The 16926-nt window shown below is 40.8% G+C and overlaps 1 protein-coding gene across 1 annotated transcript in view; it reads right to left on the minus strand.

Annotated features, from left to right (window-relative positions):
* LOC126187406 (arf-GAP with Rho-GAP domain, ANK repeat and PH domain-containing protein 2) overlaps positions 1-16926 on the minus strand; it is a 142110-nt gene that overhangs the window by 74625 nt on the left and 50559 nt on the right. Inside the window, exon 6 of the mRNA XM_049928471.1 lies at positions 1183-1370. Coding sequence (XP_049784428.1) covers positions 1183-1370 — 188 coding nt within the window. The remainder of the gene's footprint in view (positions 1-1182; positions 1371-16926) is intronic.

A 16926-nucleotide genomic window follows, 5' to 3' on the forward strand; every position in this document is an offset into this window, starting at 1 on the left:
TAGTTTGGTCACAAATGGCACTGAAAGTCATACAGGCTACAGATTTCAAGTCTTAATATCTATTTAACTAATAGACTTTAGGTTTATTTAAACACTTTGCTGGAATCAGTAAAATTTAGGCTTTCTTTTGGATGCAGTCTTATAGCTGAATTTGATCTATTAGCTCACTCGAATTTTACTTAATATGTATTGCACAATATATGTCATTGTTCATAACTTTTAATAGGATGAATTTCCAATAAAACTAATTACCTCATTACTTTCAGAATAGACATTAGAATGAACTGAAATAATAGATTTTACTAGGGGACTTTTATTTAAACTATTTCTGAATTCTGTGCTATGAGGCTGAAGGCCACAGAATCTGTAGTCGGAATCTGAGTAGTGAAAATGAAAAAAAATAAACGTTCATTGCTTAACTATGTTACTGAAGGAGTGTAAAACCAAAACAGGATAGCAGTGGGCAACCGTGCTTCATTACAAGGCATCTGTCAGCAATGACAACACAAAAAAAAGGTGTTCAGCTAAGGCTGTCTTCACTAGTGGTGTCTTCCTATGAAGAGAGCATAGAAAAGTTGGTTTCTTGCTATGACACATAACTGAACAACGGTGGCAACAACACAGAAAAATATTTTAAGAAATCATCTTTCTTGTGAAAATAAATTCTGGTTTGAAATTTTTTTTCCAAAATGGTACTAACTTTCCTGATATACCTTGTAATATGAAGTGTTAGGCTCCATAAATCATGAAGTTCAAAAGGCATATAGAATTTTACTCACTTTCTTATCAACACTGACCCAAATTTTTAAAACACTTATTTGCACTTTTAACCATTTAACTGCTCTCGACGTGTTAATGCGCGTGCCTTTGTACCTGTCCCTATGTGCTCTGAACGTGTTTACGCATGCCACCTGTCCTCCTACCTGGTACTCTGAATGTGTCTACATGTAGACACGTTCAGAGTACCGGGTAGAAGGACAGGTGGTACACATGAAAACATTCAGAACACACAGGGGCAGGTACAAAGGCACGTGCGTTAACACATCCAGAGCAGTTAAAGGGTTAATACTGAACACTTAAAAGTCACAGGACATAAGAAAATTCAAAACCTCTATTTATGCGCAGCTAGTTGCTTTACAAATTATATTGAGAAAACGTGTGACACAAGTTAATGTTTCATACCTCCACATGCATGAGCGTAGGTCCCCAAATAGCCGCTAAATTATCAACTGGCATTCGATTTTTTTCACATTGTTCATGTATAAAATAGAGGTGGCCAACCAACTTTCGAGCAGTTACATAATTTATTGGAGGTAATTTCTCGAGGACCCTGCTGTACCAAGTGGTGCGCTCCCTTCCATATTTTCCAGCTAAAAAGAAAACATCAATAATTTCACTTTAAATACTTAAGACATGACAAGAAGTATGTGAAATTAATACTCATTGCTAATACAAACTGGTAGATACAAGGACTTTAGTGCTGCAAAATGACAATCATCAGATATCTCTACCCGACAGTGAAAATATATTTTGTACTAAAGAAGCATTTCTCTAGTAAATCAGCTAACACTAATTACAACAAAACTCCATTAAAGTCTTCCACCAGCTCTAATATACAAAATGTTATATGCAGGAGAGGTAATTCAGATAGTGGAAGTGTACAGTAATGTAACTGATTAAGAAAGCCCATGAAAGAATTATTAAAATGATGACTAAAGGTTATTCATAAAATCATGAAAGTTAAGTGTAAGGGTTTTTCCTTTTGCACAATGAGAACCTTTTTCCATCAGTTTGATTGGTTAAAAGTTGTAAATGAAAAAAGCTTATGGCAACATGATGTAACTGTTAACAAAGTAAACTGTGACCAGTTGATGTGGTAGATTTCCAACAATATTAAAGTTACTATTGCAATACTTGACTTTTAACATGATTGCTTTATGTGTCTACAGAGCAGCTTTGCCAAGATGTGTCATTACAAACAAGAAGACTGAACTATGCACCATATACTTCAGCCTCAAACACATTATGTAATAAATGAACTACATGTAGAATCCAGCTGAGATCTTCTCCCAGTGCATATAAAAGTAAGTCTTATGAACATTTCTGTGGAAGAGCATTTGTGTATCTGTAATATAACTTTCACATCTCATTAGAGTCAAACAAAAGGAATAAAATTATAAACAGCCGACCAGGTGCAATGGATAAAGAAATTCTTTACCTAGGTTTTGACAAATGTAAATTTGTCTTCTTCAGAAGGTAACAATTTTACATTAGTAAGGACTAATGTACCCCATGAACCATGGACCTTGCCATTGGTGGGGAGGCCTGCATGCCTCAGCGATACAGATAGCCGTACCGTAGGTGCAACCACAATGGAGGCACGAAGTAATGGGCGCTATCGTCAGGGGATCTCAAGTTGATTCAGTATTTCTAGATTTCCAGAAAGCTTTTGACACCGTTCCTCACAAGCGACTTCTAATCAAGCTGCGGGCCTATGGGGTATCGTCTCAGTTGTGCGACTGGCTTCGTGATATCCTGTCAGGAAGGTCGCAGTTCATAGTAATAGACGGCAAATCATCGAGTAAAACTGAAGTGATATCAGGTGTTCCCCAGGGAAGCGTCCTGGGACCTCTGCTGTTCCTGATATATATAAATGGCCTGGGTGACAATCTGAGCAGTTCTCTTAGGTTGTTCGCAGATGATGCTGTAATTTACCCTCTAGTAAGGTCATCCGAAGACCAGTATCAGTTACAAAGCGATTTAGAAAAGATTGCTGTATGGTGTGGCAGGTGGCAGTTGACGCTAAATAACGAAAAGTGTGAGGTAATCCACATGAGTTCCAAAAGAAATCTGCTGGAATTTGATTACTCGATAAATAGTACAATTCTCAAGGCTGTCAATTCAACTAAGTACCTTGGTGTCAAATTATGAACAACTTCAGTTGGAAAGACCACATACACAATATTGTGGGGAAGGCGAGCCAAAGGTTGCGTTTCATTGGCAGGACACTTAGAAGATGCAACAAGTCCACTAAAGAAACAGCTTACACTACACTCGTTCGTCCTCTGTTAGAATATTGCTGCGTGGTGTGGGATCCTTACCAGGTGGGATTGACGGAGGACATCGAAAGTGTGCAAAAAATGGCAGCTCGTTTTGTATTATCATGTAATAGGGGAGAGAGTGTGGCAAATATGATATGTGAGTTGGGATGGAAGTCATTAAAGCAAAGACGTTTTTCGTCGCGGCGAGATCTATTTACGAAATTTCAGTCACCAACTTTCTCTTCCGAATGCGAAAATATTTTGTTGAGTCCAACCTACATAGGTAGGAATGATCATCAAAATAAAATAAGAGAAATCAGAGTTCGAACAGAAAGGTTTAGGTGTTCGTTTTTCCCGCGCGCTGTTCGGGAGTGGAATGGTAGAGAAATAGTATGATTGTGGTTCAATGAACCCTCTGCCAAGCACTTAAATGTGAATTGCAGAGTAGTCATGTAGATGTAGATGTAGATGTATATGTACTGCGAACGGTTGAAAGCAAGGGGAAACTACAGCCGTAATTTTTCCCGAGGGCATGCAGCTCTACTGTATGGTTAATGATGATGGCGTCCTCTTGGGTAAAATATTCCGGAGGTAAAATAGTCCCCCATTCGGAACTCCGGGCAGGGACTACTCAAGAGGACGTCGTTATCAGGAGAAAGAAAACTGGCGTTCTATGGATCGGAGTGTGGAATGACAGATCCCTTAATCGGGCAGGTAGGTTAGAAAATTTAAAAAGGGAAATGGATAGGTTAAAGTTAGATATAGTGGGAATTAGTGAAGTTCAGTGGCAGGAGGAACAAGACTTTTGGTCAGGTGAATACAGGGTTATAAATACAAAATCAAATAGGGGTAATGCAGGAGTAGGTTTAATAATGAATAAAAAAATAGGAATGCGGGTAAGCTACTACAAACAGCATAGCGAACGCATTATTGTGGCCAAGATAGACACAAAGCCCATGCCTACTACAGTAGTACAAGTTTATATGCCAACTATCTCTGCAGATGACCAAGAAATTGAAGAAATGTATGACGAAATAAAAGAAATTATTCAGATAGTGAAGGGAGATGAAAATTTAATAGTCACGGGTGACTGGAATTTGGTAGTAGGAAAAGGGAGAGAAGGAAACATAGTAGTTGAATATGGATTGGGGTAAGAAATGAAAGAGGAAGCCGCCTGGTAGAATTTTGCACAGAGCACAACTTAATCATAGCTAACACTTGGTTCAAGAATCATAAAAGAAGGTTGTATACATGGAAGAATCCTGGAGATACTAGAAGGTATCAGATAGATTATATAATGGTAAGACAGAGATTTAGGAACCAGGTTTTAAATTGTAAGACATTTCCAGGGGCAGATGTGGACTCTGACCACAATCTATTGGTTATGAACTGTAGATTAAAACTGAAGAAACTGCAAAAAGGTGGGAATTTAAGGAGATGGGACCTGGATAAGCTGAAAGAACCAGAGGTGGTACAGAGTTTCAGGAAGAGCATAAGGGAACAATTGACAGGAATGGGGGAAAGAAATACAGTAGAAGAAGAATGGGTAGCTTTGAGGGATGAAGTAGTGAAGGTGGCAGAGGATCAGGTAGGTAAAAAGACAAGGGCTAGTAGAAACCCTTGGGTAACAGAAGAAATATTGAATTTAATTGATGAAAGGAGAAAATATAAAAATGCAGTAAATGAAGCAGGCAAAAAAGGAATACAAATGTCTCAAAAATGAGATCGACAGGAAGTGCAAAATGGCTACGCAGGGACGGCTAGAGGACAAATGTAAGGATGTAGAGGCTTATCTCACTAGGGGTAAGATAGATACTGCCTACAGGAAAATTAAAGAGACCTTTGGAGAAAAGAGAACCACTTGTATGAATATCAAGAGCTCAGATAGAAACTCAGTTCTAAGCAAAGAAGGGAAAGCAGAAAGGTGGAAGGAGTATATAGAGGGTCTATACAAGGGCGATGTATTTGAGGACAATTAGTCCAGTCAAATAGTAGATATACCTTGCAAAAGGTGGCGTAGAAGAGTTTATTTTTTCATCTCGTTCATATGGTTGGAAAGATTAGAAAACCGAGTTTTGCCAACAAAATTTCGCTTGGGAAAACTTTCTGCAGTCAAAAAACTTCGAAAATTTCGGACTTTTTTCAGTTTTTTCAAAATATCTCAGTTTCATTTGCTACTATCGCTTTAATGTCTATTTTCTTTTTTAAAGAGCACAAAATTCTCTACAAATTTGATTCTTGCCATTTTTTTCTACTCCCAATACCAATTTTTCAAATTTTGGGCATAGTGGCAAGATACCTTATTTTTGAACACTATTTTTTCAGTTTCTGTTTGTGTAGTATAAATACATTATACATCATGTTATAAGTTGGAATTTACCACCTCACTTTCAGGTATTCAATTTCTCTGTATGCAACATGAGTATTGCTGGGCACCCAACTATTGTGATTCTTACATCACTACCTGAAGTTCACTATGGGCCACCTCAGCCCTGGTATTTGTAAAACTATAAATAAAAAAATACATCATTAAGAGACATAACCACACACACACACACACGCACACACACACACACACACACACACACACAAAATAAATTGTCTCAGGAAACTGAACTATTATTAGCTGCAATAGGCAACCTAATTAGGTAGGTAATTATTCTTGTGTATAAAAGCCACACAGTTAACATTAAAAAATGAGTAGCTTTATTACAATTAAAATGCATTGTCAGTTACTAAAAAATGTTCACAGTTCTGGGTGTGTAATACTTGTAATATTGCACTTAAGCGCACTTGAGAGAGACATGAGCATCACTTCCAACGTTTTGATGGGCTAAGTTCCTCAATGTCACCAGAAATACCTTGAGTTACGGATTCAGGGTCTGAACATAGAGTTGATCCCAGATTGACCTCTTGTTTAAACAGCGAGTCAGCCTCAGCAAGTTCGTTGGTTTCGTCAGCGGTTTCCCCAACATACTCCATAATATCTTCTTCACTGTCTTCATATAAAAATTTTGGCACATTTTCACAGTTGACCCCAATACATTTCTTGCAAATTGAAGAACATTTCAAACCCACTCTGCCACAGTTCAGCTTGCATGAGCATGAAACAATGTGAAGAAGTGCTTCAAGTGCTGGATCTTGGCTCATTATAACGGGTATTGGACCGTGGTCACTGTGATTCCAGCCCCATTTCTCAAGAGGTTTCCAGTTTCCCATCCAACTTTGGACTTGTTGGTAAGTCCGCAACGAATGATGTTGTGCAGCATCTTGTGTAGGTGGCAACCGTGCAAGATTAAGTTTGCTTTTTGTGGCAGACTTGGCGAATAGCTGGTACCGCAAATGGTCTAGAGTGTGGGAACTGCTGACACCTCCACTATACAATGCGATAGTAACCTGTTCTCCTGCAGTTATTATTTCTTCACGGGTAGCATGTGGTTTATTGAACGTGCAAAGCGCTGAGGTTAGGTGTTCATTTTTTGCAACAATATTGCAGCACTTAATTTTTCCTTGACTAAAAAAAGCAGATGTTGTATCACATCCACTAAAGGCGTGAGTGAACAGAATATATTCACTGTCAAACTTGTAAGATGCAGTGGAAAACCACTTGTCTTCTGCATTTCCTCTTCCTGGCTTTAAGAAAAATAAGTTAGTAAATAAAAGTAACCGGTCATGAGCACAAGCAGGTCAACATCTTCTCCTACAATGACAACACTTCCAAAATCTTTGGTTCTTGAAATGGCAGATGTTACAATTATAACGTCAGCATCTTCTTGTGCCTGGTGCACTTCAATGCTACACTCCAGAAATTCCATTTTAAGAAGTGTGATCAAACGCATCTTGTTTCGTTCGCTGTACATGAACTTGTCCTGAGGGACTTTGTTCACCATCTCTGATTCAATCACAACGTCAACCGAAGAATGTTGTTTGGACCTACGAATCCTCTCAGCACTCTTTGTGCTACATTTGTCTCCCTCACATGGATACCCGTCAAATACAATAGCAAATTGAGAACCAAAATGACATTTCAGATAAGAAACATAGCTTTGGGTTCACTTGAAGCAAATATTTCAAGTCCAAGTCACTTTGTGGATAAGGTACCCTCCATCAATGACAAAAAATTTACTCGATCCACCTGACTTCACATCCTCCACTGGAACGAAGGCATTGTAGAATGAAGATTTTGTTCCTTTTTGCATGCCTTTTCTGAGAATAGGGACATTGGGTAAGGAGCAAGTTCATATTTCAGAAAGGCTTTTAACTCTTCTTCACTTTGTTTGATTAAACAAATCCTATGGAAAAGAGTTAAAGGATCAACAAGAGTAATTTTAGTGCTCCCAGCTTTTACAGAACTGAACGCAGAAAGGAGAGTCACAACTTTATCTTTTCTACGGAACTTTACTTCGTGGAAATTGTCACCAACTATCCTTTGCTCGAAATTTGAAAAATTGGTATTTTTTGACGCGCTGTAGCACCTTCGATACTGGGCGTAGAAAAAAATTGTAAGAATCAAATTTGTAGAGAATTTTGTGCTCTTTAAAAAAGAAAATAGACGTCAAAGCGATAGGAGCAAATGAAACTGAGATATTTTGAAAAAACTGAAAAAAGTCCGAAGTTTTCGAAGTTTTTTGACTGCAGAAAGTTTTCCCAAGAGAAATTTTGTTGGCAAAACTTAGTTTTCTAACCTTTCCAACAATATGAACGAGTTAAAAAAATAAAATCTTCTACCCCACCTTTTGCAAGGTGGTTGTTGTTGTTGTTGTTGTGGTCTTCAGTCCTGAGACTGGTTTGATGCAGCTCTCCATGCTACTCTATCCTGTGCAAGCTTCTTCATCTCCCAGTACCTACTGCAACCTACATCCTTCTGAATCTGCTTAGTGTATTCATCTCTTGGTCTCCCCCTATGATTTTTACCCTCCACGCTGCCCTCCAATACTAAATTGGTGATCCTTGATGCCTCAGAACATGTCCTACCAACCGATCCCTTCTTCTGGTCAAGATGTGCCACAAACTTCTCTTCTCCCCAATCCTATTCAATACTTCCTCATTAGTTATATGATCTACCCATCTAATCTTCAGCATTCTTCTGTAGCACCACATTTTGAAAGCTTCTATTCTCTTCTTGTCCAAACTATTTACCGTCCATGTTTCACTTCCATACATGGCTACACTCCATACAAATACTTTCAGAAATGACTTCCTGACACTTAAATCTATACTTGATGTTAACAAATTTCTCTTCTTCAGAAACGCTTTCCTTGCCATTGCCAGTCTACATTTTATATCCTCTCTACTTCGTCCATCATCAATTATTTTGCTCCCCAAATAGCAAAACTCCTTTACTACTTTAAGTGTCTCATTTCCTAATCTAATACCCTCAGCATCACCCGACTTAATTCGACTACATTCCATTATCCTCGTTTTGCTTTTGTTGATGTTCACCTTATATCCTCCCTTCAAGACACCATCCATTCCGTTCAACTGCTCTTCCAAGTCCTTTGCTGTCTCTGACAGAATTGCAAGGTACAGGCTTTTTTTTCTGACAGTTTCACTGGACTAAATATTATGGAAATGGAAGAGGATGTAGAGGAAGATGAAATGGGAGATATGATACTGCGTGAAGAGTTTGACAGAGCACTGAAAGACCTGAGTCGAAACAAGGCCCCGGGAGTAGAACTACTGACAGCCTTGGGAGAGCCAGTCCTGACAAAACTCTACCATCTGGTGAGCAAGATGTATGAGACAGGCGAAATACTCTCAGACTTCAAGAAGAATATAATAATTTCAATCCCAAAGAAAGCAGGTGTTGACAAATGTGAAAATTACCGAACTATCAGTTTAATAAGTCACGGCTGCAAAATACTAACGCGAATTCTTTAAAGACGAATGGAAAAACTAGTAGAAGCCGACCTCGGGGAAGATCAGTTTGGATTCTGTAGAAATATTGGAACACGTGAGGCAATACTGACCTTACGACTTATCTTGGAAGCTAGATTAAGGAAAGGCAAACCTACGTTTCTAGCATTTGTAGAAAGCTTTTGACAATGTTGACTGGAATACTCTCTTTCAGATTCTGTAGGTGGCACGGGTAAAATACAGGGAACGAAGGGCTATTTTCAATTTGTACAGAAACCAAATAGCAGTTATAAGAGTTGAGGGGCATGCAAGGGAAGCAGTGGTTGGGAAGGGAGTGAGACAGCGTTGTAGCCTCTCCCCGGTGTTATTCAATCTGTATATTGAGCAAGCAGTGAAGGAAACAAAAGAAAAATTCGGAGTAGGTATTAAAATCCATGGAGAAGAAATAAAAACTTTGAGGTTCGCCGATGACATTGTAATTCTGTCAGAAACAAGCAAAGGACTTGGAAGAGCAGTTTAACGGAATGGATAGTGTCTTGAAAGGAGGATATAAGATGAACATCAACAAAAGCAAAATGAGGATAATGGAATGTAGTCGAATTAAATCAGGTGATGCTGAGGGAATTAGATTAGGAAATGAGACACTTAAAGTAGTAAAGGAGTTTTGCTATTTGGGGAGCAAAATAACTGATGATGGTTGAAGTAGAGAGGATATAAAATGTAGACTGGCAATGGCAAGGGAAGCGTTTCTAAAGAAGAGAAATTTGTTAACATTGAGTATAGATTTAAGTGTCAGGAAGTCATTTCTGAAAGTATTTGTATGGAGTTTAGCAAAGGGGGAAGTGAAACATGGACAATAAATAGTTTGGAAAGGAAGAGAATAGAAGCTTTCAAAATGTGGTGCTACAGAAGAATGCTGAAGATTAGATGGGTAGATCACGTAACTAATGAGGAGGTATTGAATAGGATTGGGGAGAGGAGAAGTTTGTGGCACAACTTGACTAGAAGAAGGGATCAATTGGTAGGACATGTTCTGAGGCATCAAGGGATCACCAATTTAGCATTGGAGGGCCGCATGGACGGTAAAAATCGTAGAGGGAGACCAAGAGATGAATACACCAAGCAGATTCAGAAGGATGTAGGTTGCAGTAGGTACTGGGATATGAAGAAGCTTGCACAGGATAGAGTAGCATGGAGAGCTGCATCAAACCAGTCTCAGGACTGAAGACCACAACAACAACAACAATGTACCATTGCCTTTTTGACAATTTTCGGCATAGATCCATGTGTCAAAAATACAATATAGCCCTAGAATTAGGGTTTGTCACGTAAATATAAAATAGCTCTGCAAATACACTCGGTTGGTTGTGAGCTCTGCAAGATCCATGAGCTATTTTATATTTACGTGACAAACCCTAATTCTAGTGCTATATTTTATTTTTGACACATGGATCTATGCTGACAATTGTAAAAACGGCGATGGTACTTTAGTCCTTACTAATTTAAAATTACTACCTTCTGAAAAAGACAAATTTACATTTGTCGAAACCTAGGTAAAGAATTTCTTTATCCATTGCAACTGGTCGGCTGTTTATAATTTTGTTACGTGAAACCGTTGCTGTTGTGCAGCTATGTTTAAAATATCAAACTAAAGGAGACGGTTTTCACTGATTCCCAGATATAAAAACTGTTCAAGGTCAAACTTCTTAATATTTTCTTAGGGGGGAGGGAGGGAGGGAGAGGTGGAGGGGGAGGGAGAGGTGGAGGGAGAGGGAGAGGTGGAGGGAGAGGGGGAGGTGGAGGGAGAGGAGGAGGTGGAGGGAGAGGGGGAGGGAGAGGGGGAGGGTGGCGGGGGAGGTGGAGGGTGGAGGGGGGTGGAGGGTGGAGGGGGAGGGGGAGGTGGAGGTGGAGGGTGGAGGGAGAGGTGGAGGGAGAGGTGGAGGGGGAGGGAGAGGTGGAGGGGGAGGGAGAGGTGGAGGGGGAGGGAGAGGTGGAGGGGGAGGGAGAGGTGGAGGGGGAGGGAGAGGTGGAGGGGGAGGGAGAGGTGGAGGGGGAGGGAGAGGTGGAGGGGGAGGGAGAGGTGGAGGGGGAGGGAGAGGTGGAGGGGGAGGGAGAGGTGGAGGGGGAGGGAGAGGTGGAGGGGGAGGGGGAGGGGGGTGGTGGGGGAGGGGGGTGGTGGGGGAGGGAGAGGTGGAGGGGGAGGGGGAGGTGGAGGGGGAGGCCAGGATGATTTTAGGAGCAGAGAATGTGTTGTAAGGATAAGTCTCATTTGCGCAGTCCAGAAAAGACAGTGGTGGAAGGGAGGATCCAAATGGTCCAGTTTGTCAAGCAGCCACTGAAACCAAGCATGTTATGTTCAGCTGCATGTTGTGCCACAGGGTGGGCCACCTTGTTCTTGCCCACAGTTTGACAGTGGTTGTTCATCCTGATGCAAAACTGATGGTTGTCACACCAATATAAAAATCTGAGCATTGGTTGCAGCAGAGCTGTTACGTGACATGGCTGCTTTCACACTTGGCCCGGCATTTGATGGGGTGGGATAATACTGTGACAAGACTGGAAGAAAAAGTGCTTGGTGAGTGGATTGGACAGGCCTTCCATAGGGATATGATCCCTGTGGCATGGAGTTTGCATTGAGAGCAGCATACGGATGGACTAGGATGTTGCAGAGGTTAGGTGGGTGATAGAACACAACTTTTGGAGGTGTGGAAAAGATTTTGGGAAGGACGTACCTAATTTCAGGACATTGTAACAGAACTGAAATGATGGTGGGCTGACAGTAATTTGTAGCCCGCGCGTCGGAAACGGGCGCGCTTGTGAGACCTTTACAAATGTCTGCTTGTGTCTGTGTATATGCGGATGGATATGTGTGAGTGTGCGCGACTGTATACCTGTCCTTTTTTCCCCCTAAGGTAAGTCTTTCCGCTCCCGGGATTGGAATGACTCCTTACCCTCTCCCTTAAAACCCAAATCCTTTCGTCTTTCCCTCTCCTTCCCTCTTTGCTGACGAGGCAACCGTCGGTTGCGAAAGCTAGAATTTTATGTGTATGTTTGTGTTTGTTTGTGTGTCTATCGACCTGCCAGCGCTTTTGTTTGGTAAGTCTCATCATCTTTCTTTTTAAATATATTTTTCCCACGTGGAATGTTTCCCTCTATTATATTCATATTCTTAAATACTAAATGATTTCGGTAAAAAGGTGGTAGGGGAACGCCCCCACTCTTGGTGATACGAGTGTAGCTAGGGGTAGCTGGAGACACAGGGACTGAACAATGGAATGGCCTGGGGAGTGTTGACGTGATCGGACGTGCGTAACTGTGCTCACACAAAAGTGATTGTGCAACAGAGAAGAGGTGAATATCGTCACCGTTTTTGGAGTGAAACGCGACGAATGGTTGTTGAAGCCGCCTCTATGCCACTGGGGCTGATTGTAAGAGTTCCTGCGCCCAGATTTTATGGCGGACGTGCAGTAGCTTATACGAGTGCTACAGCTCGTAGTTCCAGCCGCCATTAAGGACATGAGTCGTGAAGAGCTGCATTAGCCACATGCATCTCACCACCAGCACCGACACGTCTACCCAAGGCAAGACTGCTTGCAATTGTTAAGTCGAACTTTGTATACATGTAAAAGGAGAATACCAGTTTTCTTTTATGCAAGTGCAGAGGACAGAATATAGTAATGAGTAAAATTACGACGCATGTTGTTCATTGTAAAGTGTAGTAACCTCAAACATAGTATAGTGAAATCAGACTGAGGCCACCATCGCCTCTTGCATTTACAATTCTTTTGGTTGTAGAATACTTTAGCGTATAAGAATGTTGAAAAGAGCAATGGTCACACCAGAATGAGTCGCCTATTTATAGTTACTTAAATTCTTCTGAGTAACCTTTCAAGTAAAGTCACTTAACTAATTCTGTATCAATTGTCCAAAGAGTAATATCCAAAATCATTAAATAAGTTGAAGGATAGAATTTTGTTAACCCAAGTTGCATAAACTGTCTTGGTAGTAATTACCAAGCCAACTCACAGAAATTGAGAGAGTATTTGCTTTGTAGAATCACCTAGAATGATCAGAAATAGTAATATTCAGAATTAAGTTTAAATTCAACTCAAGCCATTTCACTTTGAAACGAGCCAGAAATTGATTTATTCTTTTGCTCCTTCAGAGCTGGCGACCGTAGTTATAAGTATTTTCAGGAGGATTCGACGGTAAGTCTGCTGCTCTCGTCGTGCTGATAGGATTATCCACTGCTGCTAGCAGTGGTGATTGGATACATAAGCTCACTACCAAGTTAAGTGGGTCAGGTAGGCAGTGTTACCGTGTGAACTGTAGGGCACTGTAGGCCGTGGATCGAACCCGTTCAATCATCACAGCTCTTAGGGAAATAGTCCAGTTAGGAGTGTACTAATCATTAGGTAAATACTGGCGAGTAACGGTCAAAAATGTATACGCAAGTGAATTTAGCAAGGTCCACGTAGCACCTAGTTAATGTGGTGCAATGGCGAGGGTAGGAGTGGAGTAAAAGTGAGCTGAGCTTGTGGCAGCTGTGCTGTATTCAAATATTAACAACGTGAATTCACTACTACCTCTTACCATTAGGACTGAGCTATTTACAGTTAAAATACGTAGCAGTAAGCGCAAAGGCGTGACAGCTACAAGTCCGTATTGGTTTTATACATACGGAATTAGGAAGCGGGTCATTCCGTCAGTGGAGGGGGTTAAAACAACCGAGTCAGTTGAGAACATACCCCATTTACTGATGGAAAGATTCGGCGGTTTGGCCGCAACATGATGATAGATAATCAAAGTCTTGATGTAGGATGTTATTTGGTTAGATGAAAAAAACTCAAAGTTCGAAGATGAAGACTTCTTTTTAATTTAATTGATGACAAACAATGTTAAGATTGTAAATACATGTATATCAAAGTCAAGTTTTTCTATGAACAGTACGAGTTCTATGTTTGCCTTGCCACTGTTCACAGAACAACTTGCCTTTGAAACGTATTTGAAAACACAGACATAAACTCCCCTTTCCAAAGGCCTGGGCTTTTGCCCCACACCCAAATTTAATCATGTTGGATTTTTGAGCACCAAACCTACCAATTTGACTCAACCAAAGACCAATGTTGAGCCCTGCCTGACTCAGTTCACTTCTACGTCCAATCAACTGTGATCCACCACCCCCATTGCCCTCAAATCACCATCTGTTAACTTTCCAGAATTTCTTAACCTTGAACCTTGCCTCACCATAATTCCCAAAATCCTTCAACATGCAAGCTAACCGTACAGCCGAAGAAAGAACTGCAATCCACTAGCTACAAACAGATCCCCATCTTATAAACCTATCTGCTGATAAAGGGTATGTAACTGTTGTTTTGAACCACAAGGATTACCTGGCAGAAAGACTCCGCCAGCTGCCAGATCTGTCCGCCTACAAACCGTGCCACAATATCCCTATTCCAGAGATCCAGTAGTATCTCCAGTCTCTCCTCAAACCCTTAGGTCCATACCAGAATCTCTCCCCACATAAGTATTTCTCCTTACCCCTACCACTCCCCGTACTCCTATGCATTCCTACCTTCTACATGCTTCCTAAAATCCGTACACCCAACCAACCAGTTACTGTGCTCCACAGATAAAATCTTCACTCTCGCAGATCAAAACCTTCAGCCTATTATCTGCAACCTATCCTCCTATATAAAAGATACCAACCATTTCCTCCACCAATTCTCCGCAGTTCCTGTTCCTTCAGCACATGGTTTCCTGCTTGTTACTATTCATGCCATCTACCTTTACACTAACATCACTAATGCCAATGACTTGCTGCCACTGAGCACCATCTTTCCCAATTCCCAGTCGATTCCAAACCTAAAATCTCCTTCCTGGTCACTGTGACCAATTATACCCTCAGCCACAATTTCTTCTGCTTTGAAAACATTGCCTACAAACAAATCTGGGGTATGGCACTGGACACCTGCATGGCACAATCCTATTCGACCTATTCATTGACCATCTAGAGGAATCTGCCCTAACTACCTGCTCTGAAAGTTATACTGACTATGTGAGTTCTGAGCAAGGCTTTCTCGCAAAACACTGGTTCGCTGCCATTAAAATGCAACTACAGAACAAAATTCTGAACCCAAATATTTATAACAGCAGGACAAGTACTTGCACCAGAACTATGATGGTATTTAAGCAGAGCCTAGCACTGAGGCAGAGACATGCTGCCAACAAACATACTGTGCATACTATGGAATAAATTACCATTAAAGTTCAACAAAAAGCTTTTTGCAAAACCGTGATGTTGAGGAGTTTCTTGCTATGATTGACAGCCTGGACTAGTTACAGGAAAATAGGTGATCAATGGGCAACCAAAATACACACGAATATGACATGCATGAGAAGCCCCATTAATGAGAGGGATAGTGGTGACACGCCCACATCCACAACAACAATAGGAGGGAGAGAGCACAGATAGAAAAAATGTTATGACAACATCTACTGTGGTGCGAGTAGTGACAGGTGCGCCAATAGCTAGGATTAGCCTACATGAACAGACTAGATGAATATTCTTGTCATTCACAAAAGAAGGAGATGCTAAGGTGATTTTCAATATTGCGAATGTTATTCTAATGAACAGATGAAACAAGTTCTGCACATATAAGTAAAAACATGGAACATCTGGACTAATAAATAAGATACAAATCCCTGAGTGGTACCCATTTGCAGAAAGTCAATAAGTCAAAGCTGAAAGCTGAGAGAAAATCTAGAATACATTTCACATAAATTTCCTTAGTATGTTATAGTCTTAGGTGGAGATTTCAATTTACCAGATATAGACTGGGACACTCAGATGTTTAGGACAGGTGGTAGGGACAGAGCATCGAGTGACATTATACTGAGTGCACTATCTGAAAATTACCTCAAGCAATTAAACAGAGAACTGACTCGTGGAGATAAAATCATGGACCTACTGATAACAAACAGACCCGAACTTTTCGACTCCGTAAATGCAGAACAGGAAATCACTGATCATAAGGCCATTGCAGCATCCCTGAATATGGAAGCAAATAGGAATATAAAAAAGGGAGCAAAATTACAGTGCGGTCTTCCTCTGTGAAACAGCTTTGGTAACTAATAGGAGGCAGATTTCAGACTACCTAACAGATCAAATCGAAAATTTCTGTTCTGACACTGACAATGTTGAGTGTTTATGGAAAAAGTTCAAGGCAATCGTAAAATGCGTTTTACACAGGTACGTGCCAAGTAAAACTGTGAGGGATGGGAAAAACCCACTGTGGTTCAACAACAAAGTTAGGAAACTACTACGAAAGCAAAGAGAGCTTCACTGCAAATTCAAACGCAGCCAAAACCTCTTAGACAAACAGAAGCTAAACGATGTCAAAGTTAGCGTAAGCAGGGCTATGCGTGAAGCATTCAGTGAATTCGAAAGTAAAATTCTATGTACCGACTTGACAGAAAATCCTAGGAACTTCTGGTCTTACGTTAAATCAGTAGGTGGATCGAAACAGCATATCTAGACACTCTGGGATGATAATGGCATTGAAACAGAGGATGACACACGTAAAGCTGAAATACTAAACACTTTTTCCCAAAGCTGTTTCACAGAGGAAGACCGCACTGTAGTTCCTTCCCTAAATCCTCGCTCGAACAAAAAAGGCTGACATCGAAATACGTGTCCAAGGAATAGAAAAGCAACTGAAATCTCTCAACAGAGGGAAGTCCACTGGACCTGACGGGATTCTACACAGAGTACGCGAAAGAACTTGCCCCCCTTCTAACAGCCGTGTACCACAAGTCTCTAAAGGAATGAAACGTTCCAAATGATTGGAAAAGAGCACAGGTAGTTCCAGTTTTCAAGAAGGGTTATCGAACAGATGCGCAAAACTATAAGCCTGTATCTCTGACATCGATCTGTTGTAGAATTTTGAACATGTTTTTTTGCTCACGTATCATGTCATTTCTGGAAACTCAGAATCTACTCTGTAGGAATCAACATCGATTCTAG

The sequence above is a fragment of the Schistocerca cancellata genome, chromosome 5 (genome assembly GCF_023864275.1).
Source record: "Schistocerca cancellata isolate TAMUIC-IGC-003103 chromosome 5, iqSchCanc2.1, whole genome shotgun sequence".
Lineage (NCBI taxonomy): Eukaryota > Metazoa > Arthropoda > Insecta > Orthoptera > Acrididae > Schistocerca > Schistocerca cancellata.